We start from the raw sequence: 25,591 nt of genomic DNA on the forward strand, positions 1-25,591 counted from the left end.
AACTTTATTCTGATATACATTTAATAATGTAAATGTACACATCACGTAAACCCTTACCCCCCTTGGTAACCTAAGTTAAACACATGCTACCTTATACATGCAGTTCCATAAAAATGATCCCCTTTGACAGCTATTCATCACAAGCTGGAGTAGTTAAGGCCCCATCTCTTTACCGGGCAGTGAATAAAAAATTTAAAAATTATTAAAAGACATTCTCAGCTTGTACCTCATAAACTACACAAGTCTAGACAGACTTGTCTAGTTAGACAAGACCAGACAACTTTTAATTTGGGATTCTTTCTGAGAGATGTCTATAAATGAAAACTGAATAGTCCATAGTGCAAATTACTATCTCATAAACTGCAGCATAATAACACTTTTCCTTATGGATCTTCTTTATGAGGAAATTTATATTTCTGTTTAATAATAATAATAGTAATAATGCATTTTATTTTACACTTACGAGGATGATACTGCACTTAATGGAAAATGCTTTACTGAGTAGTAATGTCTTTAAGCAAACCTGTGTTATAAGCAATTTTTATTTTCTTGTGTCTCCCTGAATCTTCACATGATTCTTAAATATTTACAAAAATTCCCTGGTTCCAAATTAAACAGTATTCATAATTAGTGTATTTTAAAAAATTAAACAATTTGGCCAACACACCATAATACTATAACCAAACTGTCTTTCTAATTTTGAGCCTAGTAATTATCTGCAAATTTAGTACCAAGCAACTACAGGGGGATATAGAATTTAGTAAAACACTCTGTGATTACAGGTTCAGAGAGGTGTGGATAGACAGTGTGAAATATGGGTGGTATTCCTTTTAAAATGGTTAAATACAAAAATCCAGCAGGAATCCTAACTTATTAATAAATTGGAAAGACTAATGGAGGGATTTTTTTTTAATTGCCATTAATGGAGGGATTTTTTTTTTAATTGCCATACAATATTAAATCCTCAATAATACCTAGCATTTATATAGAACTTCACATTTTTAAAGTGCTATACAAATACTATCTGGATGAAATGTATTCTCCAGACGCAGAATACAAATCCAAAGTGAATGGTGATCAAGTGAATGGCACCATAACAGTAAAATGTAATATAATTACTACAGAGAGGAACTAAGTACTTTATAATCAGCTCGCTATGATGAACTATCATGGAAGACCACACACTGTACAAGGCAAATGTACAGATATAAAATTATTATAATTCATGAGATAGGTTCTATGACCACAAGGAATTGCCACAAGAGCTATAATTGGCTCCACAACCTTAAAATGCCTAATTCAGAAGGTGTAGGAAACACAAGGAAACCCTTCAGTGACAGACAGGCAAGTTATTTCAAGTGCTAGCACAAACGACCTTTAAAAGCCATTATTCCTATACATCAATGCGGATTCCGTGTTTTATGGACATTAATTCTCTAGTGCCCGTTAAATACATAACAAATGAACATAGATGAGGTAAAGATGCTGTAATTGCCACATACAGCCAATACGGCAAGGGAGGAGTTTTTCCAAATGGGCAGATCCAGAGGCCATGCCGAATCCCATCACGGACATGATGAGAAGTCCAGGATATGAACAACATCCAGGGAAGAAAGCACCATGAGTCCTTAAGCCTGAAAAGCTGCATGATAAACTTTAATGTCAGAGCCACCACAGGAATCACAGTAGAACAATGAAGAAGTGGTCTCCGTGGAAGAGTCAGAGCAGCCTGCAGAAGAGAAAAATATTACTGCCAATGCCTGCACCTGTGACTAGAGAAGAAAAATGTCATGAGTGTTTACAGGTGCACTGTCAGGTGACTAAGTGGAAGCAGAAAGAAAAACATACTGTTCCTTTCCATTGCAATTAATATAAAGCTAATTTTCTGCATGAGAGTTGTGTGCTCCCTGTCTCTATTATATGACATGAATCATGCATCGTACTAAGTACTACCATCAACAACACAGGGAGGGAGAGGGATGAGGAATCCTATTTGTCACATAGTCAGGTGGTACACAGGAACTTGTATAATCTGCTGCACTGATTACATGTATTTAATTTCAAGATAATTAAAAGGAAAACAGACATGCAATACACTTTTAAATATTTAGTATGTTTTACTTGAAATAAATCATGTGCTTTAATGGCATTTAGTCCCAAAAATACATCCTCTATTTTACTACAGCTGTCACCTGTATAATTGGTTTAAGTGTCACAGTGTTTAAAACACAAAAATAATTTTCAATATGACAAAAATATGAGCAAAGTTATATATTTTGATCACCTTGAGACAGTGTTCTTCATGGACAGGCAAATCTTCATTCATAAAAGAAGATCTGAAGCATTTGTGACTGGGATTTTTGTATGAACAACTTGTTTAACAGTAACTCAGTTGAAAGCCTGATAATTGGTTTTAATAAGGTGAGTGTCTAGCTAGTGTGATTAGATTTAGCCATTTTAAGAAGAGATAATGTCAATTTAATATACATGTTTGAGAAGATATTCTGTGGGTGTACTCAGTAGCAACAGCTACAACCATCACTCCAAATTCAAACACAATAAAAAAAGCAATGGTATTTTGGATTACTATTTGGATTACTATACTAGTAAGTAGATTCTTGTGTCTGTAAGCACAGGAGAAACAACAGCACTCTACCAGAAGTTCTACAGAAGTGCTGACGTGATTGGCTCAATTCAGTTACTGGGGAACACTCGGAAAACCTGTAACAAGGCCCCAGAGATGTAAGGTGACATCTTTGCTGTGCTGAACACATCCCTCACTGCACCTAGTGCAGAAGGCAAACACAGCACCTCTAACCTGTTCATTCTTCACTTGTGTTAATCCCTGCAGGATTCAACAGCAAGAGGGCCTGGCAGTGGGACTCTGGAATAGGTTAATCAAGCTCATGCATAATTTAGATAACTGCATGGAACACTATCTTCTCTGCAAGGAAACTCTGATATAGCCTTAGCCAGTTTATTAACTGATTACAGAAGGGAAGATATGGACTACCTTGAAATACAACAGCTCATGCTTTAAACCACAGCCAACCTTAAAAGGCCTGCAGAAAGCTTTGCTCTATTACCTTCTCACCACATGTTTGTGCATGACTCCTGATCAAGTAATGGGATTTAAAAGCTCACAAACTGTCTCAACAATTTTTAACTCTAATGTTGTGGACCCAATTCCGTTAAGTTGCAGCAAACACTGTATTTTCTTCAACTTCAGTTCTGTTCCAAACAAGCAGATTATTCATGGATTAAGGTAGAAAAATCTTGTGGTGGTGAAATTGTTTATCACCTGCCTTACTGGTGAAATTGTTTATCACCTGCCTTACAAAGAGTCCAATTTTTGTTACTGTCAACAATAGGCTCAAAAGTACATCCTAACTTAATTTTGAAAAAACCTGAATAGTGGTATGTTTTGGCAGATAATCTACTGACTGGCCTCTATTTCTGCACTTTGAAAAAAATGGTAGCAAAGTCTAAATTAAATCTTTTCCCTTTGGCCTATTAAGGTTAGGTGCCAACAGCAACACAGTGAGTAAGGAAAATTTTAATATTACTTATGTACATCACTATTGGTGCCAAGGTAATGCATAAATTCTTCTCATATAAATTTCAGACAGAGGGTTGTCTTCAGTTTCAGCAAGACAAAGTTCTATTCTATAACTGCAGTACAGCCATCAAATTTCTGATATGCTGCTGCCCAAGGTCTGAGAGAACAGTCTGTTTCCTCTTTTACATTCTGTGACTGAAGGAGCACTTACATCCTTGAGTTTCCAAGCCCTGGAGACAGACAGGTAGTTCAGTTTGCTAATATAAGCTGCTATACTCTCTTTCTCCTAAAAAGCAAACATGTTTGCCTTTAGAAAGCACCAAATCTTAAAAAAACCCCAAAAAACCAAAACCCAAAAAAACCAACTAACAAAACAAAAATTAAAAAAAAGCCCACTGCAAAACACTAAAAACCCCAAGCCTTTTCTGCCTAAACCTCCTGGAAAAAGTTGCAAACAGATTTTATTTACAAATGACCTTCTCCATTTGCCTACATATGCAATCAGATGCAAGATCATCTTGCAGTTGATGCTCCTCCAGCCTCTCTCACTACAATGAGCAGCTGGAGACAGGATACAATAATTGCATGCAGGAGAACCCACGCAAATTATTTGCTTTAATGCTCATGGTAACACCATGGATGTTATGTAATAACAGATGCTCCCTCCTCACTGATATTCTGTGGTGCTTCACAAGCCTGAAGTCTTTATTTTATAGTAACATATAGAAGTAATATTAAAACTATAGTAACATATTCAATATGTAAACCAATTGTGATTGTGCAAAGCTTATTCTCTAGTTCCAGAAATGCTCCTGTACATCCCAGGTCAGTCACGGGTGGCACATTTCCCAGCAGTGCCAGTGTTATGTATGTTTGCCACCGTCTGCATGTTCTACACTTTTAGAATTTGGTGACTCTTTAGCACCAAGACAGCAATTTCTGCATGTCTGTTCTGCAACAAGAGCGTCTGGGCTACAATCCTGGGGGAGTCTGGGAGCAGGTAAACATGTCATACCAGCAACTGACAACTGACAACAGCCTGCAGGAACTACCACCTTCGGAGCAGTCAGCGAGACAGGTTCTTCTATACTTGTGTGCACAGTAAAAACCACATGGAGCACAAAGAACTACAAATTCCAAATAGCAGAGTCATTGTAGACATCATACTCATTGCAAAAATAATGTGGGCAAAAGGTCAGATCACATGGTGCTTGGTACACAAGTATTTATCAGCGCAAACATACAAATACCACAGGTGAATATTTACCCTGAATACTGCAGAAAAATAATGATGACCATGAAAAACAGACCAATGGCCAAAGAATGCAAGTGCTGAGTGGCGTCAGCAGGAACAGAAGCAGGTGCCAAGAGTAGTGTGAAGGTAGCAATTGGAGGTAGAAGGCAGTACCGCCTTGTGCCGCACAGAAAGGTTACTCCAGAAAAAATAACTCGTCATCAGATTTAAAAGTGGTGATGATGAGCTTTATGGGTGATTGTGTACAGTAACGTGAAATATACTATTGGTGCAAATTAGTAATAGTGGTGTGGTTGGTTAATGAGACTTATTAATTTATTAGTTATTTGGTAATGTGTTGCAAAAGCAGTAAACATGTTAGTCTCTTAAAGCAGTTACTCTCAACCATGCAATTTAAAGACAAAGAATGGGACTGTAACTACCAAATATATAGTAAAAAAGTATCCCATGAAGTAATAAATTATGTAAGTGACAGCCTGAAATTATGCCAAGAAACTGACAGGCACATCATATAAAACCAAGGAAAGAAAAATTATATATTGCAATCAAATCTAGCTGGCCAGACAGCACACAGAAAAAAAGTTTATGGGAATTATGTTACATCACAAACCAAAGGGACTCTGATGGCACTGCAAGAAGAGAAAACCTGCAACAGATTATTATTCTTTTTTCAAAGGACAGAAGCATTGTACTTTTCTGCCATTGAAAGGAATTAAACTACAGTATTTGGCTCAAATGAAGTCTCACCTAAAATACTACTCATGGTTTTGGACAGGACACTTTAGAGGTAATTTAGGCAAAAAAGCAATACATAGGAGATGAGAAGAACAGTATGAGGTTTAGAAAATATAAATTTATTTCCTGAAGACTTTTAAAAAAAATGTTAGTTGAGAAGAGAGTCTTTGCAAAACATAGAGGCTTTGCAAATTATAATGATGGTTTTGCTCTAGGAGTCAAGAGACCTAACACTAGATTATTTCCTTTATTAGCCCAGTTAACATATATAAAGCAAAGGTGTTGGTAGGCAAATAATTTGAAAAAACCTCTGGGCATATTATCTTCTTACCTCACTAAATACATTTGGCTACTAAAAGGGCTGTGGTTCTACCTGCAATGTTCTGTGTTTATGATTCGAAAAACATTCTGGGGCAGAGCACAGAAATTAGCTGTCTTTTGCAAAAAAACCCAAACCTTAAAGAACAACAGAACTAGATCTAACTGTCATGAACAATTAGAAAATATACTGCTATCTGCTTGGGAACTGAAACAACACAGGAAGAAATTAAATCACAAAATTACAAAAATTTACTTGGTTTCACATAGTAGGGATGGGCTAGGCTGCACAAACATTCCCCATCAAGGAAGGTGTAAGTGTATTTAACCTTGCCTCACTACCAAAGTGGCAGGTCACCTCCCAGTTCCATAACACAATTCAACAGTGAACTTCTCAAACGGACATCGCTGAATTGTGACATCTAGTGGTCGTAATTAAGAAAAATACTAATAATCATCTCAAATGCATGAAAAAGCAGCAATAAAATTTTAATACTTTCTAATATCTAGCCATTCATTTACTTGCATTCACTGATTTTAAAATAAGAAAAAAGAGATGAGACTAATTGGAGATTTAAATTCTATTCCATATTGTTATTCTGTAATAGCATTATGCAACCCATTAATCAATCAAGCTAACTTTCATTTTCTTTACATAGTTTTATAATTCCACAGCATTTCCACATGCAAGAAGTACAGAAAAGGGGAGAACCAGGGACTGCTTAGGGAAGAGTGATGCCAGGCACCAGGACATGCTGGACCCTCACTGTCCATGTGGTAACATGGTAGTCAGTGGCATCCTGGACTGCGCTGGGAATGTGGCCAGCAGGCTGAGGGACCCAATTCTTCCCTTTCTCTTCAGCACCAGTAAAGACAAGAGGGGAAAACAGACCAAATGCACAAATAAAAGGCATCTTTTCTCTACAATAAACAGAGACAAAATCTATTTTTCCATTGTAAGTCTGATTTTTACATCTCAACTAAAAGCAGTATCTTGCACTTAGCTGTCACCTAAGCCTAACTATTTTTTAAAAATTGGTAAACTATTGTTCTTCTTTACTTACACAAATATAAAAAACAGGACCTCCCTCCCTCCCTTTGCTATTGAGAAACTCTGTCCTAACAAGCACTTCTGCAAAGAGATGCTGATCCATGCGCTGCTTAACAAGTGCCAATTCATCTTTTTACATTTATTAATAAGTTGATGCTTGCTTGTCTACAATTTTTTTTTCTCCAATGAACTATATTTAAATGCAAGTCAGACTGCCTTTTTAAAGGTGACAGCTCACATACAGCTTGTTCGTGGGAGAAACATTTAGGGCCAGCTAAAATAAATGACTGAATTAAACTAAACAGAAGCTCTGTCATTTACATTTCATGTATTCCTGTCCCACATTTCAGGTATTTCTAACCCTTACTCTAAAGAGAATAATCCACTTCACCCACAAAAGTGTGCAAGGCAGCACCTAACTCCTTAAGCTGGATAACAAAGCAACTATATGATACATGTAGAATAGTATGTACATGTGCAAAACTCTTTTCTTCCTTTCTAAGTAGCAGAAACTGATCACTAGATGTAAAATATTTTTATGGCTTTTAAAATTGTAACAACTGCATAAAAACATAATTTCTGTATATCTATGAAATGTATTTAATTAAATTATCAATGGAACTTTTTTGGTCTGGGACGTGGTAGAAGAACAGGAACATAAACAGTGATAAATTAACAAATTAGTGATCTGTTGACTTACCTTTAATGACAGAGACCCAGCAAGAAAAAAGTGGTCCACATCAATGACAGAGGCAAGGAAGCCAGCCAGGGTGACCTCAGTGAAGTCACTTTTCTTCCTGAGTCCAATCACTATTGCCCAGGACCACATCCCCAGTATACCATGCACTGCATTATCAGATAAGGCTCGGAGCCAGTCATTTTGCTGAATGAAGGAAAACTGCAGGAGTCTGTCTGCTACAAAGCAGAATATCCCCAAACCTAGACTGGAAATAACTGATGCTGTGCTAAAAGTCTGGAGAAGAGCGTGGGCCTTTTCAGTCTCAGATGCCATGACAAGAACCATGCTGCAGCACACAAAATGTCATCAGGACACACACTGTGCATTGTCCTTCGTATCGTCGGTTGTTCTGTAAATGTCAGAGATCAGAAAGAAAACTATTAAACAAAGAAAATCCATTTGCACAAAACATTTGTCACCACAGCTACAACTGGGCATTAAGATCCCAATTTCACTGTTTGCATTTAACATTCCCAGGGAATTTTTTAATTTCAATTAGTTTATTGACTAGAACACTATAGCTTTGAATTAAAAGACCTACCCTTTTTAAATTAGAACCAGCACAAGTAACATGGAGAGGTCTAATTCCACTTACTGATATCTTAAATATTACAAAATAACCTGAAACATCTCTGTGATAATACACTGAATGTGTTTCAAGACTCATCTTAACGACGTGATTTAATACAATGAAATATTTTACACTGTAATAACAAAAGAAGATTCAGCTTGGAGGATTCTTAGGACTGATGCTCCCAGATTTCTCTATAAAACAACTGTTAAAACTGAGTTTTCAATCTATAATCCAAATCAATGCTTTAATTTACATTCCTTGTTAATGTTTGTAGTACTCCCCCGGTACCCTTTCCTGAGCAACACCTTGTTCAGTTTGGAGACTGGAACATAGAATAAACCTTAAAACCAAATGCACTAAAATATCTTCATTATTTATAATAAAACACAAAGACAACCATTTAGTCAAGCAAAGTAATCAAAACCGCCTCCTTACAGAGCAAAACTACCTAAGCTTTTCCTCAGCATGTGCTCCAGCAGAGAAGCTGGCTGTTACTTTTAGGACTTATCTATTGTCTGCCACCTTACCTTCGTAAGTCCTCTTTTTGCAAGAGAAGTTCTAACTCTCCCAGCTGTTATGCTGGTCTTTTTGGGAATCTATACAGACAGACCACAGTTTTAAAGCCTATATCCTCCCTAAAAATGGATACTTCCCATGAGTTTGCCATTTTTGTGCAATACATAAAATCTTGACAACCCTTCTTTATTAGGTAAATTCTTATTCTGAAGAGCCTTTTTGAGTGTATTAGACTTCCTAAGCTGACACATAAAAATTTATGATTTTAAACATACTATAAATCTCACAAGATGTAGATGTTTCTTCCAGATTATTTACATGCCTGCTTGTTGTAGAATTATCCACAAGACAGAACTATTGTCACTCTCTGCAGGAAAAGAAAAAGCCCACTGAATCATTTATTTAGAAAACATTAAAAAAAGCAAAAGAGAAGAAAGCATGAATAATACATAGACTTAGCACAGAGATAAAGAAGTGGGTCAAGTTTAGTCTGTTAACCATGACTGTGCCTCTTCTGAATGAATGTGTAGACACAAAGTATTTCCTGAAACAATGGAAATGCTGTTTTCTAGTGGGTGACCTTGTGCTACACAGGACATTGCTGAATAAATTCCATGTTAAGGAAAAAAAAATGGCAGTCTCTTCACAAATGCTTCTTCTATATGGCCATCATGTCAGATTGGATTTAATTTAAAATTACCATAAAGGCTGTGTAAGAATCCAATCTGTCAAGAGGTGATGTAGCAACATACCTTTAAAAACCACACCAGTAATCAGAATCAAACTGCCCCTGGGACTAGGAGAACATTTTTTTTGCCATCACAGGTGCCTTTCTCCGGTAGGAAATGTCTATGGTCTATGCCTCAGTGCTAATCCTCTGTGCTTTCTGAACCCAGTCTGCCCAGTCCAGTGCAGGAAATACCAAACACCACTTGTTCCATCCTAAATAGAAACAAACCAGTCACCAATAAGCACTGATATCAGGCAAAACAGCATACATGAAATATGAACAACAGTAAAATATCCAGAAAAAATAAACATATATTTAATTAATTTGTACACAAATATAATTGAGGTAAAAGTAAACTCAGCTAAGCTTTGAAGCTCTGTAAAAGAAAGCAGAAAAAAACCCTTAAACCAAGAGAAGAGCAGAAGTAAAAATGGAACACACTATTAATTAAAAAATAATCAAACACAAAGTCCAAAAACAACTGCTCCAGTCTTCTACATAACTGCATTTCAACGGATAGAGCAATTCATTTTCACAGATTTCTTCTTGTGCCTGGAAGATTCCCACCTAATGAAACATTTATGAGTTCCATTCAGGGATCTCTTTTTAAATTCCATCCCATCACTTAGTGACCTTGGAAGAGATAAAGAGAGGTCCAGAAATTCATTGAGCAACAGAAGTCTGTGTCAGTTCAGTGTTAGGCTTACACTTGTGCTATGGCTGGTATTAGCACCTGTTCCTCGAGCCAGAATGAAGAACAGGATGCAAAAGTGGCTTCAGGTTGACCATAGGCAAGAGCCATGTCCAACTGCTCTTTTTAAACCGTCTGTTTCAGTCTCCTTTTGAGACAAAAATGAGAGCTGCCTACGTAAAAATCAACTGACATTCCCAGGTACAACAGAATATCCCAGAATTATTTTTCAGATCAAGAGAGAAATCAGACCAGAAAAAGCAAAACTCTGGTCAACCAAAATAATTATAAATTTTAATATAAAACTAGAACTCTTTTTTCTCCCTGAAAAATGATGCTTTTCAGGATCTCTACAAAATATCACAATAAAGCGTACATTTTTCCAGCCTATAAATCTCAGAAAACAGTTGTGTAGCTTACATTCTTGCTAAAATAGAAAAGTGAGGAATAATTCACAAAAAAATGCTTATAGACATCTGTGTGGTCAGTACAATTAATATCCTGAAAGGAAGTTCTAGGTTGGTTTTATATAAAACATAACAGCTGATAGAATAGCCCAGCCTAGAGTTGTGGTTTCTCACCACATTTTCACATGAGATAAAGCGCTGAGCATAATCTCTGTCTACAGTCTCAAAATGGAATTTTGTAGCTATACCTTAATTTAAGGAAATTACCAAAATAATTTTTATGAACACACAGTTAACACTTTAAGTTACTGTCACAAGAAGATATTTAGATCAAAACTGTAAATACACTTTTTGGAAAACAGCTAAGAGGCTATGGTGTATGAGCAAAACAAAAATCAAGTGGCTAAAATTACCACTTAGAAATATTGGTCTGCATAATTTTTGCCCCAGTTTTGCACTGATACACAAATACATACAGGAATTTAATGCATGAAGTTACAGAATCACAGAATCAATTAGGTTGGGGAAGACATCTGAGATCATCAATTCCAACCTACAACCAAACAACACCCTGCCAACTAACAGAATTATGCATTCTACACAAGAAGCTAAAATCCCTTACAATTCTATAATCTCCTAAACCTCTCGTTATTTGATATTGGGTATTAATTTATATTAAAAACTGCATTAAGCAGAATTAAGACACCAGCTCAAACCTTTAGCATACAATCTCGTGGAAAAGGAGATCCTAGCCTAAAACCATCTGTGAAGAACTGACAGTGGCAGTATTTTTGGGTCAGATAATAACACATTATTGGAGTGATCATGCAAATATTTTTGGGCCAGATAATTACAATGCATCATTGCGGTGATCTAGCAAATATTTTTGGGTCAGATATAATTATACCGCATTTTTGGGGTTGGAGAGGGCAAAAGCCCAGAAGGAAGCGGGAGGATTTTACCAAGACGCTGAAGAACAAACTAAATCAAACCGAGCAGGAAATCAACCTGGAAACCCGAGAGCAGCAGGAGCGTGAGGGGAGGCGCGGGCCTCGGCGCCGCCGCCGCCCCGCCCGGCCCGGAGCCCACCTGGAGCGCGGCCGCCGCCATCCGCCCTTCACCCCATGGGCTCGGCCCCGCGATCCCGGCCCGAGCGGGCTGCGGAGCCCGGCGGCAGCGGGCTGGGAAGGGCTCCAGGGAGCCGGCCAGGAAGCGTGCGTGGCCGCGGAGCAGGCTGGGACCCGCGCCCGCCTCGTCTCCTCCCATCCCCGCCCGGCGCGGGCAGCGGGGCTCGGCTGTGAGGGAGAAGTGTTTCCTGGATTATTAAATGGAGGGTTTGGGTGTTCGCGCTTTGCCTCCTTTAAGTGCCGAGAGGGAAATCGATGATCAGAGTTTAGTGTTTTGTCATTAAGGACATGCTGCGCCTGTGACAGACCACAGAGCAAATTAATACTTACTGTTCTCAAAGTAATACTCAAAGAGAGCACTGAAGAAAGCATTTGGGAAACATTTTATTAGGTATTAAGACTTCTTGGTGTAGGCATCTGAATAAAAGCATGTCTTTACAGAGAAAACTTCCTGTGTCTACCCTGGTCATTTCAGCAGCGATTTATCAAACAAGTTGATTTGAACATACATTCAAGCATTAAAAGCAGCACTGTCAGGTCAGGCCTGATCTATTTATACAGCAGTGCTCCATTATCTCAACTGTTCTCTTTGCCTCTACCAAATATAGCAGTGGCGTTATTACTGATATTACACTGGCACCTGACAGACTTCAGTGGGAATATAGCAGCAACCTGTCCCCCTGGCTTCAGCCTTCATTCCTCTCTCCCTGCAGAGCCTCCTGAGACACAGCTGGGACAGCTCCTGTGAGGACATGGAACACAGGGCTTCTTCACCTCCCAGAAGCAGCAAGCAGAGATTCAATATCCTGAATGACTTTAGAAGTTTTTTCCAAAGCCTCCAAGACGCAACCTTCACTGAGTTCTTCTGTCTCACCCCCGTATTCTTTTCTGACAGTGATACCAGATGGATTGGATTTTGTGGCAGATGACCTTTTCAGAATGTTGCTATTGTCTAATAAAACTAGTGTTACTTTGTTAAGAAAAAAATTTCTGACTCTTCCTTCTAAAGAGAAAAAAGATCTCTGCATTTGTATTCATCATTCTGCCTTGCAAAATTTCACATTTGGTAGCATGGTAATTTTACATACAGGTAAAAAAAGAAAAAGACTGTATTACTTAAAACATCTACAACATTTACAGAAAAATGTCTTTTAGATTTTAATTTATCCAAAAGTTACTTGGAAAAAGGGTGTTACACTTCAGTTTAACTTCATGCACTTTTCACACTTATAGAATTGAACACTGGCTTAAAGACAGTTTTAGAGTGGCTTTAAGCAGATTCAGCACAGTGCACATTTCCAGCTGGCTGAACACAACAGAACAATACTAAGGTAGCTGATAAACAGAAAGATACTGTACTGCAACAAGCCCAAAGGCAACTGTGTTGCTCCTCTTTCAAGAACAGATCAGCAGATGATTCTCAACAAAACTGATGCAATACACATTAAAGGGCTTTGTTTTCTGGTGACTTTTCATTTTAGTTTTGTACTTCAACTTTTTTTTTTAATCTTTACCACAAAATAAGTGGTAAAACAAAAAAGATAAGTACGAAAATGAGGTTGTTTTAAGAAATGAGACAGCAAAAGAAGATAAAGACAGAGTGTCTTTGATGATCTAAAGTGCAGATTTAAACATGCAGATAAACAGCAGAATATAAAAGAAAAAAACATCTTTGCAGCTTTTAAAAGGATACAATTAAATCTCTGTATTTTTTCAAGCTCAGCATCAGCAGACCTGTCAAAAAAAAATAAAGGTTATTTCTCAAGGATATTTTCTACTTCAGATTTTATTTTTTAATAGATTCCAATACTAAGAATTAGATTACTGAAATCAGTGTCTTTGAGACCAGTATTCAATGGCTGTTATTTGTCAATGATTCGTGTTTCCAAAAATTTGGTCTCTGTTCTAAGAATAGTCTCTTTGCTGTAAGTATGTACAAATATAGATAGAATTTTCATTCCATCAGCTATAGCATGCTATAAATGTAATATAGCTGATGCTGAATCTGCTATAATTTAAGTTGCAAGTGCAACTGCAATTGATTTTAATTAGCACATTTTTAATATCCTAATGTTTGCAGATGATGTCAGTAGATTTTTGGTCAGTAAGTAGCAAATGCAACTGCAATTGATTTCAATTAATACAATAACAATATTTAATAATAATAATATAATTAATATTTCAATTAATATTAATAAATAGCACATTTTTAATATCCCAAGATGTTTAGAGATTATGTCAATAGATTACTGTCAGTAGCACATACTAAAAAGGACAAATACATCAGCAAGAAATACAACTGTCATTAGGCAGTTCAAAGTACTGTTTTAGATGCTTGATGTTCTGTTAAAAACCATCTTTCTTGGTCTGATACCTTCTCACTGCAAGACACTATCTTTGTAACATTAACTTTCCTTGGACAAAATCACCACAATTCTGATTTTTAAGACAGATAAAGCTCAATGAAACAACCTTCACCTGAAACTCACCAAACGTTTTAAACACTGAATAAAAAATATGAACCCATATACAAAATAAATGGACTTTTAAAATAAATTTTCATTTTTGACCATTAGGAAATGGAAGATATAAAATTCAGATTATAATATTTTTGAGCTTTGTTTTCAACATTATTTATAGTCAATTATTTGGGATAAAGATAAATACCAATTTTCTTCAGTTACAGAGTGTGCAGTATATTCAGCAATCTCCTTCCTTTCATTCAAACTTCTGCACCATTCTATTGCTGTTCTGATGTACCTGTGTTAATAAGAAAATTGAAAAAAGCAGTTATTTGTATGAGAAATAAACTCCATTTTCAAGAGAAAAACTGAAGACACTAAGGAATACACCTGGATCTGAAAGAAAAAGCTATGATTCAAAATCTAGCTTTTTCTCCTACTTGCCTTGCCATTTTTTGTCCAGAATCTTCTCTATATTTAGATCTATACAGTTATAGTAAATTATAACAAAGCTGTATGTTTTGCAATGAACAGTGTACAAGTGTAAATTTTTGTTTGTGAATATCTGCTTGCTGAAATGCAGCACAGAAAACTTCTGGTTATTCTCATAATGAGGCTGTAATTACAGCAAGCAGATTAGAAAATATTCTGCAGGCGGAGGTCAATATCTGTAATAAAGCAAAAATTGGATAAAGTGCTGTTCAGTTCTATATATCAGCTCTATATAGGACAAATGCTTTTGGGTTTATTTTTTTTAATTTACTGAATTAAATGCCAAGTTGCAGCTCTAGTTATTTTTCTAAAAAGACATTGCCATAACAGTTATAATGGAATCACAGCATGCAGAGGCCCTGAGTCACACAGGTCTTGAATCTTTGCCAGAAGCAAAATGGAGCTCTTATCATTACGTGTTTGGTCCATCCCTACCAGCTTACTGTTAATAAATACTGTTTCTTCATCTAAGAGGATTTATAAAGAATAATTTTTATATTTAAATTGTTTAAATTGAACAACCAATTTAAATTACCTTTCATAGACTCCAGGATGACTTATTTGTATTAGCTGCTGCAGCCCATCAGGAGTAGTTAACTTACACCAGCCTACACCTTCATTTATCTTAGAGAAGGAAAAAAAAAACAAAAACCACCCAAATATTAATTTTCTGCTGTAGTCCAAAGGGAAAAAAAAAAAAGCAGGTATAATATACCACTTTAAGAATGAAACATCTTTAAACAATCCACTTGAAAAACCTGCAAGTCTGTGGTTTGCTAGGAATAGAATCTGCTATAGTCTACTATGACAAATGCAGGGGAAAAACACCTGGCAAAGTCCCAAATCTTGCTTTGTGCTATTCAAGAATAAATTATTTCTAGAAGTGTAAAAATGTCTTCAAACCTGCAGAATTCTCAATTCTTTTTTGTTTTTGTATTTTATTGGCATCAGAACTTTTGTTTGCTATTCTCATTAATTTCCTAATAACACTTTTTCATGGAAAGCTTTAGGACTTAGCTTCCTCTAAGTCACATGTTACCTGGATCTCACTACAGGAAGAGTTGAAATCCCAAACCATAGTCAGGGTCATCCTATCCCAAAAAACAGCATGGACTTTATGATCTGAGTACACAACCAGTCTTCCTGTGCTGGGAATAACCCTTTCATGCAGCAAAACTGGCAACATTTCTCGTCCATCAGTCTCAGATACCTAGAACCAAACAAATACATTAAAAACTTGAAGAAAGGCTATTTACATCATTCCAACAGTCTGTATATGTTTCAGATTTTTAATTAACTTGTTTTTCCAGATCACAACCAGCTCCCTTAGTCATGCAATTTTTTCTTAAATACAACTTCTAATTGCATGCTTTTGGGTCCCAAATATCTGCCTTCTGATCTATGAGGATACACTCACCATTCTACCCTCTAGATTAAATCCTATTCCCTATGTATGATCTGTATAATCATAACACTGCAAGATTTATAAATTTTCAGCTACATACCATTTTCCAGCAGCAGAGATAATAATTATGACTTAATGACAGTTTTGTTTTGCAGCAATACTGAAGAATTCTGAGGAGAGAAAAAAACCCAAACAAAATATGAAGCATTTAATTCCTACTATGTCTTCTAAGGACTTGCAAATTTTATTTTGTAAGTTTAGATATGCCCTCAGTGCCAAGATAACTTCCTTTAATTTTTATACTAAAAGTAATAATAAGCTTTTTGTATAATTTTAACTCCTGTCCTTTCTAAGTCAGCAGAATTAATGTAACAAAAGTTAAGTTACTTGGTTGCCTGAGTAATAATGGAGGATATTGAGTATGGATGTCCTGGCACATCTGGAGGTAAGCTGTTCGCTGAATACATCTTTTCTTCCACCTGAGTAAAGAGCAGAAAGAAGATGAGTTAGTTACAGGTACCGTAGCATGAAAACAAAATTAAGAGCAAGTTATGAAATTTCTAACCTCCCACAAGCCAACTATAATCACATTTAAATAAGCCACGGAACACAGACAAATATCTGATTGAAAATTATATTCTTAAGCCTACGTCTGTGTGAAGAAGTAGTCAAATATTCAGTTTCTTTACTCAGTAAGACCCAGGAACTCCTCTTGTCAGACAGCAGACTATAGGTCATTACTGAGTGGCAATGTCTGACTACAACTTAAAGGCTGGGTTCCAAGAGTACAAATTTGATCCTTAATTCTGCTTTAAAAATACAAGATATTGCATTAGCACTTGAGAGGATCTCTTTGGGGGAACTTAACAGACAGGTACAGAGGCAAAATCCTTTTCCAGCACCGAACAGCTGGTCTGCAGCAAAGCAAGAACAAAACCTGCACCTTCTAGGTTCTGTCTTCATACAATAGAAAACACTTCCAAATACAAAGAGATTAAACTCTAATCAATAGAGCTTCAAGAATAAACTTCTAAATTTGTGAGAAGTTGCTGTAGAATCTTACTCTTGAGTTTGATAAAATAAATGTTACAATGAGGAAGAATCTTCTTATTGTGTAAAATTTACAAAAATACCTTCTGAAACAGAAGGAATAATCTCATCTTTTTGTATGACTGATGGCTTGATTAAGGCATTATAGTAATTACCAGTGTAGGGACTTCACTACACACTGCATAGACAAATGTCTTAAGGAAGCTGCTAATTCGAAGGAATTTGGAACATCCTTTTAAACAGTTCTAATTTTTAAATAGTTTCGTACCTTTTTTGTTCCTTTTTGGATTGCATAACGTACAAAATATTTTCCCAAAAATTCTCCCTCTGACTTGAAAAACGAGTCATCACCAGGATAAATTTCTGCAATGTTTGTCCTACCATGGATAAATCTAAGAAAAATAATAAGATTTTTAGCAAGTACTTAAAATGCTCTGTCACTAGACAAGGTTATGAACAGGTTATTAAACCTGAAGAAAACAATAAACATTTATAGACACATTTTCAGTAACTCAGATGTGAAAAACTTCTACTGTTCCACAAACAGTAGAATGTAGCAATAATGTCTTTTAACACAGAATATTAACATTACTAGGCTCTTTGTTTGCACATGTGCATGGAGTGGGATTTAAATAAGCAAAGAAAGCTTTTTTTGTGTCAAGGTAAACACCTTCAAGAGCTGCTCATTCCACTGACCACAAAACATAGTGATCCTGTAAACAAAAATCTAACTTCCTTAGTAGACCAGCCACACCTAGTGTACACAGAAAACTGCCACACTGAACAATTCCTGAACAATCTGAAGGTCTTAATTGAGAAAAAAAGCTCTGAAAAAACTCTGAAGTGCTGCTAAACATTTTGTTTAGATGAGATGAAAACTTAGGAATTACACTGAGGAAAAATGAAGAACACTCAGCAGAAAGATTAAAGGGTTAAACACCAGTGATGCTTTTATCAAAGACTTTTAGGTCTTGCAAGTGTTAATACCAGTTGTAGCAATTTCAGTTTGAAAGTCTTATTGTTGGTTGGTTTTTTCCTGTTTTTGTTTTTTTTTTAACCTTATGGACAAGGTGACTTGCCAGGAAAATCCACAACTGTACATGTGAATTATGTATGTCACCAAGATGAACATTTCTAAACTGTGAAATCTTCAGCAGCAAGAGGAGAGAACTAATTTGCAAAGAAACCAAGTACCATTATTTTAAGTGACATCTGTGGGAACTCCAGCTGTCCAGTAAACCTTTAAGAAATCAGATTATCAGATCACTTAAACATGACTTCAGATTCAGGCCTGATAATAAACTGTGCTAGAAAATATGAAGTCCAGTGAACAAACAGCAGAAACAGACTCTGACATGAAGACTGTGCTCCATTTCTCAAAGAGCGAGTAAAGGGACAACATAAGACATTTGATCTTAGAGCTTAATTCCCATGCAAATAAAGTCTTCCAGATAACACAGATGATCTCCTACTTACCTGTAGAACACACCCTGGCACCATACTACTTGAATTAGCTGATGGAATGAATACTCCGTATCTTCATTCTGAAAGAAGTCACAGAATGTCCACCTGTGTGCATAAAATACAACGACAGCCTCACTAAGTCCATATATTGGTTGTTCTTTTACGTGTGTGTTTTCACTTGTAATCACTTCTGTAACTAGAACTGATGCATGCATACTTGTTCAAATGCTAAATGGACACATATTTTCAGAGTCCTCCAATTCCTTAGTGATCCACTTTAGTTACCAAACTAAACTTCCCAATCCTGCAAATGTTTTTTTTAAATTGTTTTTAGTGATGCTGACAGACAACATATGCCACTGGCCCACCTCAGAAATACTGTCTTTTCAAAGATGAAGAAGAAAAACCAACCCACCCTAATACAAAGCCTGTTCTTTTTTTCAATATTCTTTTTTTTGTTTACATATTCATAAAGCAAGTCAGAAAATATTTTTTTAATCTGAACTAATCACTACAGCTTCATTACAGTAAGTTACAGAGTGTTGGTTTTAAAATGTCATGTTTCAAGAAATTCCTAAAAAAACCACAAGTGATAGTAATGTTAAACGTTTTTTATAGCCAGGATTCAATTATTTTGCTAGGAGTTGAAGTTCCAAACTGCAGAATTGTAAAGCATATGATAACAACTACAAAGTAAAGAGTTTAAGTTACCTGTGTAGATGTGGGGCTCTGCAGCTGAATGGCAAAGCTGTAGGTAAACAAGAAACTGTTTCATGTGTTTCAGGGGCTGCTAAAACGTCACCTTCAACAGCTGTACAGCTGTTTGTCTCATATGTCTTTATTACATTTTCCACAGTATGTAAGTTACAGCATTTTAGTGCCAAGGACAAAGGGTATTTCCATTCTTCTGGGCACAAGGAAACAGTCCAACGCTGTGTAACCCAAGCATATTCAGAAGAACAATTTGTGTGGAACAAAGGGACTCCATCTCCATTTCTCTGGTCCTTTGGTTTGGCTGGTTCCCTATATCTACCTTCAGCACAACCACATTTACTCCTATTCTCTATTCTTCTTTGTTTTGATGAGACTTCTGCAGCAGAATTTTTACTTGGTGTTCCACACTGATCTCCACTTTGATAGTTGCTGTTCTTTTCAGAGGAGCATGAGGATGCTGCAGATGACTGGCTGACTTTGCATAAGAACTCCACTGTAAATTCTTGCTGCAATTCTGACAAGTAAAGGTGAGCATAGCCATCTACAGATGAGATCTTCACACTGCCATTGTCTAAGCATCTTGTCAGATCAGCTGTCACAGGGTCAGGCCATTTAATTTCTAAGATATCACTGAGAAGAATCTAATACAAGAAAAAGGATTGGAATGTGCAGCAAGATAAAAAAGACCTGCCTCTCAAAAACTGCAACTGAACATTTACATTTAAATTAATTCAGTCCTTCTGCAAGGTGATGTACGGCAAGAAATGTTGCTCTACATTTACCTGCGTGTATGAACTCAGAGGAAGCAAAACATCTAATCTTCATATCTGCTTCTTCCTGTAGTAACAGAGTTCTATCTAGCAATAATGTTTTAATTTAATCAAGCCATAAATTAGTAGGGTACATGAGCAACTGACCAAGCACAACTGTACATGTTTGTGCTTCCAACGGCTTCTTCAGAAACAAGGGAGAGAATGGCCAAATTATCATGTTCATAGCACTTATCAGTGGATTTGATAAAGAATTGCAAAAGGACACTAAAAAATAATCAATACCAGACAACAAGGCTGAAGGTAAAACTTCAGTTGAAATAAACGTAATGTGATTTCAATGGGAAAAGGCAATCCTAACTATATACAATTACATGTATTTCTGTATAGGAGGATGAGCTGACTGCCACCAACCAGAATCCTGGTGTTGTAATTCTCAGTGGCATGAAAACATGCTCAATGCTCACCAGCAATTTAATCAGTATGAAATGTTTGAAAGTTCTAGGAATGGAACAAGAACAAACTGAACATATAGCGATACCATACTCACAGCTAAGCTGCATTTTGAATACTAGCTGCAGTTCTGAACAGGCCAGGCCACTGGGGATCCCCCTCATGGAGCTGTCTAGACAAGTGGGTGGTTGGAGTGGCCAAGTGAGAGCCTAAGCACATCACAGGGCTGTTCTGAACTCAAGCATAACGCAAATAACACAGTCTAAGTGTTTTTGTGCCTGTGAAGGTATTGTCATGGTAGTAACAAGCCTCAGGCCTTAGGTAAACCCTGCTAGACCCCAGGCTGGCCTGTCAGGCTCATTAACAATTTGTTATGAAAGCTGAAGCTTACTAACTCTTACTTTATTACGGTGGACCACTGGAGTGTGGGAAACAGCAAGGGCCTTGAAAACATGGGCACTGTTTGATAACAGGCCACAGAACAATAAAGTGACAGTAAACTGTTGGACAAGGACAACCTCAGGATTTCTAAAAAGAGTATTTTGGCTTTAAGAAAAGCAGAAGTTTTTCTCAAAGTGAGGGGGAAGAAACCAAAGCAACAGAAAAGGGGTGTGGGGGAAAAGCCAACCAACATGGTAAGGTGCTTTGGTGTGGCCTAGGAAAGTTATCCTTCAGCATCCTGAAGCAAGTCACAAGGGATGCTGTAAGTTAAAAACAGTCTAGAAACCCAGCCAATCTCCAAAGGAGCTAGATCGTTCAAGGCTCAGAGAAGGTGGTACTTACCCCTCCGTGCTAAGAACAGAGCATCAGCTCTTTACTGCTGTACTTTGCACTGAATGCATGACTGGTGAGGACTGGTGACTTTTAATTAAGTATATAGTAACATGGAGTGACAGTGCTTTAGGCAGCTAAACATCAGCATGAAGGGTGTTACTACCGAAGGGTCAGTCTAAAGCTTTAAAACTCGCCTGATTAATCAGTTGTCTTAAGATTCCCACCATGCTGTGCAGACAGTCATATTCAGTGGGAACACCCAGAGAGGTGCTGATCTGGAACAAAACTTCCAGAAATACTAAACTGGTCTCTGCACGGATGTTCTGACCTGGAGCAGCCATTCCCACAAAGAGACACTTTGCTCCATTCCTCCCACAGACCCCAGCAGCATTTTCACAGCGGTACTCCAATGGGGAGATCTGACAGCTTTGGAAAATACCACCCTGTTGCACTGTGACCTCCCTGAAAAGTTTCTACTGCCAAAATATAACAACACACAAACGCTAGGTTTTACTCTCGCTAAGAATAAAATAACTTTTAGTGTTTCTTTCTACAAAGAAAATGCATTAACAGTTAAAACTGTAACAGTTAAAACTGTAATTTAAAACGTCAGTAATTTAAGAAAGATGACAGCTCCATTAGCCAAACTGCACTCGATAGATCTTCACAGCCTCACACACAGGTATGTTAAGTTACATTAAATCCGCTAGAGATGCTTTTTTACGAAAGAATTACTCGCCTAATGTGTAATCCCACCTTTTTTCTTTCTGGAGGTATAATACGTGAAGGCAAGTACGGGCGAGAAGAAAACGCGTTCCGGAAATCTAGCGCTCGCAGAAGTTGTTCCTGTTGAAGTACAGAGAAAAACAAACCCTATTACGACTTTTTACATGCAGCGATAAATCTACTTTTTGTGGAGGTGAGGCTATGAAACCCGTTGTTCCTGTTGAAGTACAGAGAAAAACAAACCCTATTACGACTTTTTAGATGCAGTGATAAAATCTACTTTTTGTGGAGGTGAGGCTGTGAAACCTGCTGTTTTTTTACAGAGAGAAACAAGAACTGCAGTCCCGTTCCCGAGCAGGGAGGCAACTCTGGCACTGCCCAAGGGATGCTCTCAGGGATGGCGCAGAGACGAGGGACAGCGCTCCCGTCCCCAAAGGCACTGCCCACCGCGTACCCGGTAGGCACTGACGACAAAGGCGACCCGCTGGCGGGTGGTCTCCGCCGGCTGGAGCGGGTGGGCGGCCGCGGGGAGCGCCGCTTCGTACAGATACTCGGACCCGCAAGGTGACAGCAGCAAGCGGGATCCCCCCGCGTAGTGCACCTCCACCGAGTCGTCTCCGAACAGCACCATCAGCCTTTCGGCCTCCATCACACAGGAGGCCGAGCCAGAACCGCGGGCAGCGTTCAATCCAAGGCGGCTGGAGCGACCGCGCCGCCGCACGGCGGGAACCGCGGGGCGGGGCGGGGCGGGGCGACCGCCCCAACTCGGGCCGAGCTCTCGTCGAGCTCCGCCCGCAGCCGGGCCGAGCGCCGCCCGAGCTCCCCTCGATGTCCTGCTGAGCTGCTTCCCTGCGCGGCACGTCGGTGAGGTAGCTGTGCCTTCCTGCTCCCTCAGGCAAGATGAGCACATCCCATACACTCATCTGTAAAGTAAGCACCATCAGCCTTGGTGGAACCGCACACGGTGTCCTTGTACTTTCTTTTCTTTTCTTAATACATTTTAAAATAAATTTTTATTTGCTGAAAACGGGGTGGGGGGCGGGGGGGCGGTGGTGAGCCAACCCACAGCTCTGTACCTAGGACTGGGCAGTAGAAGCCCTATCTGAACAGAAAGACCAAGATGCCAAAGGACAATTTTAACATGATGCCTAGTTGCCTTTTTCTGGACTATTATATACACCCTTCACCCTCACCAATAAGCGTTTAATCAAAGCTGTTTTAAGCAGATCGACAGTTCACAGCTGAGTGACAATTATTATCAACCCCCACTCCCAGCCCTTAGCAAATGCAGTTGATTATCCCCACTAGTCCATATGGTTTCTGTTAGCTCCCTTGCTTGCTTAGGGAAGTACCTGTTTCTCAGATCAGTGCAATCATCGACTGACTGCATTCAGTACAACTTTCCATTCTCAACAGCTGTTGTCACAGCAGAGTAGATCAACACCCAGTCAAGTGGCTGCTGATTCAGCCATGCATCAAAATAACCTGATTCTATTCAGAATACCCCTTTTTAATGAGTATTATTCTGTTCAGTAGTTGTCTGAAGCAAGTTTCAAAGTATATATTGGGATTATGAATGAGTTATGAATATTATTTATGGATGATACATTGCATTTTGCTCACAATCTCACTGCTTTGGTTGGAGCCCTCAGCATAGGAACTGTGGAAGTTGGTCACACAGGTTGAAGACTAGAGGTGTTCAGGGTACAGTGTAGTATCTTCCCTGCGTTTTGGCTGGGATGTCATTTTCTGTTTGGTATCAACTAATGATCCACAGGCATCCACTGGATGATTAGAACTATAATTCAGTCAGAGAGAAATTGCAAACTTCAGCTGTCAGTAATTCAATGAGTTGTGAGTAGTAGGAAGGAAAGGCAGAATGCAATAAGGAAATAATGTCCCAGTGAAAAATAAAGATTATTAGTATAAACCAGACCGGGTGTCACTAATATTCACAATGGATTTTTCTATTGAAAAAAACCAACCTAGCTATGTGCAGTTTATGATACCTGTGATACCTGATGTGGTTGGGCCAGTCTTGCTTCTCTCTGTGGTACAATTATTCTAAAACCCAACAGTTAAAACCCAGTGAGGTCATCTGTTAAAAACAAAAAAAAAGAAAAAAAAGCCAAAGGCCAGTATCAAGAACTTCTTTGCATATTTTAAAAGGAAATACTGAGAACAAGCTGCATTTCTGCATATGAAAATCACACAACAGCAAAGCACATGCAAAGCAGCAATTCTTCCAGCCCATTTTGAAATTCCTTTAAACTAAGTGTGATTTTCAAATACCAAACATTTTTGCGAAATCATAATAATTTGTCAAGAGTGAGAAACAGTGTGCATGCTTTTACTGATCTGCAAAGCCTAGGTCTCATGCTCAAATCTGAATGTGAACCCTGTTTCTTTTCAGAACCAGTGCTGAAGGACCTTGCTTCACATCTCCCCCAAATTTTGCTTTCCATGCTTCTGTGCCTTCACTGATTTACCATTATGCCATTTAGAAAACACATCTTTTTAAAAAGTTGTACATTTGCAAGGCATTGTTCAGAAACCTGTAGATGATACACACACAGTGCATTTGAAATTTGTAAATGCTAAAATTCAGGTGAAATAGCCTTTAAACCTCTCATGACTCATTTCTATCATACACAGAACAATTGGTGATTAAGAGTGGGCAAGCAGCAGAGAAGGGGATCCCGACAGTGAGAAACCTGCTGTTTTCTTTTGCTCTCACATTCACTAGCTTGTATTGAAGTTCTGTGAGATTTAAGTGGGAAATACTTGAGTATTTAACTGCTTTTTTAATGCTGCAGGACAGAGTTAAAACCAGTTTTTTTCCCCGCTGCAGTAAAGACTGAAAGCATTTACAAAGTTTATATGTACAGACTGGAAACTTCTGCACTAGTTTGAATGAAAGTCTCATTTTATGATTTTTAGTATTTTCAGTGAAGGAAAAACCTTGTAATGCAAACTTGACTTGAGTTGTTCTCTATATATACAGTTCCTAGTTCCTGATTTTTTTTACCCAATGATTTGGCATGATTATTATCTACTCATAAAATTACTGTTTCCACAAGCTGACAGTACATCTGGAGCTGACAGCTACCTGACAGAAAAAGACGACTCACCAAAAATCATGCAAAACTAAAACATGTAAAATGCATGTCCCTTTGAGTCACTGTTACCTTACTGTAAAGCATATAGGAATGCTTGTTCCTTGGAACTTTAAGTTCTGAATACAAATGATTTCCACAAGACATCTGCTTGTAAAGCCAGCTGAAAGTCTGACCTGACCTGTATTTAGATTAAAAATTTTATATGAAAATTGTGCTCAACTTAGAGAATATGTATTTGAAAGTCATCTAGTTTTTACATTTCTAGTTTCTGAATTTTAGTCTAAAGACTTTGGAATGCTAATACAGTCTTTATGAGCATACTGCATTTTGATACATTTTATTTTTCCACCAAGAATCAAAAGATAATTGTCTCTGCAATTGTGTACTTTGAAGAAGAGAAAGGAGTGCTCAGTGAAGGAGAGATAGAAGATAAAATATCGTTTTTGTTTTAAAGCAAGAA

General features: G+C 37.8%; 1 protein-coding gene across 9 annotated transcripts; it reads right to left on the reverse strand.

Moving 5' to 3' along the window:
• LOC120502403 (transmembrane protein 267) lies at positions 1 to 25,484 on the reverse strand. 9 transcript variants are annotated; one of them, XM_039709793.1, is made up of 18 exons: positions 25,201 to 25,484; positions 24,022 to 24,110; positions 22,467 to 22,935; positions 22,043 to 22,132; positions 19,287 to 19,930; positions 18,588 to 18,680; positions 17,380 to 17,503; positions 16,449 to 16,540; positions 16,162 to 16,231; positions 15,696 to 15,866; positions 15,192 to 15,280; positions 14,370 to 14,462; positions 13,396 to 13,436; positions 11,665 to 12,663; positions 9,500 to 9,689; positions 9,023 to 9,114; positions 7,619 to 8,006; positions 525 to 1,729 (listed from the first exon to the last, which is right to left on the reverse strand). In XM_039709793.1, exons 3-14 carry the CDS (start codon positions 22,920 to 22,922, stop codon positions 12,473 to 12,475), a joined length of 2,154 nt encoding a protein of 717 aa, XP_039565727.1. In that variant the 5' UTR covers positions 22,923 to 22,935; positions 24,022 to 24,110; positions 25,201 to 25,484; the 3' UTR covers positions 525 to 1,729; positions 7,619 to 8,006; positions 9,023 to 9,114; positions 9,500 to 9,689; positions 11,665 to 12,472. The 9 variants fall into 9 exon arrangements, with proteins under 9 accessions (XP_039565728.1, XP_039565732.1, XP_039565729.1 ...); XM_039709792.1 differs by having other exon boundaries at positions 24,031 to 25,484; XM_039709794.1 differs by lacking the exons at positions 9,023 to 9,114; positions 9,500 to 9,689 and having other exon boundaries at positions 1 to 1,729; positions 24,022 to 25,484.
• Between the last annotated feature and the right edge of the window lie 107 nt (positions 25,485 to 25,591).

The sequence above is a fragment of the Passer montanus genome, unplaced genomic scaffold (assembly GCF_014805655.1).
Source record: "Passer montanus isolate IOZ18808 unplaced genomic scaffold, ASM1480565v1 scaffold22, whole genome shotgun sequence".
In the NCBI taxonomy this organism is placed as follows: domain Eukaryota; kingdom Metazoa; phylum Chordata; class Aves; order Passeriformes; family Passeridae; genus Passer; species Passer montanus.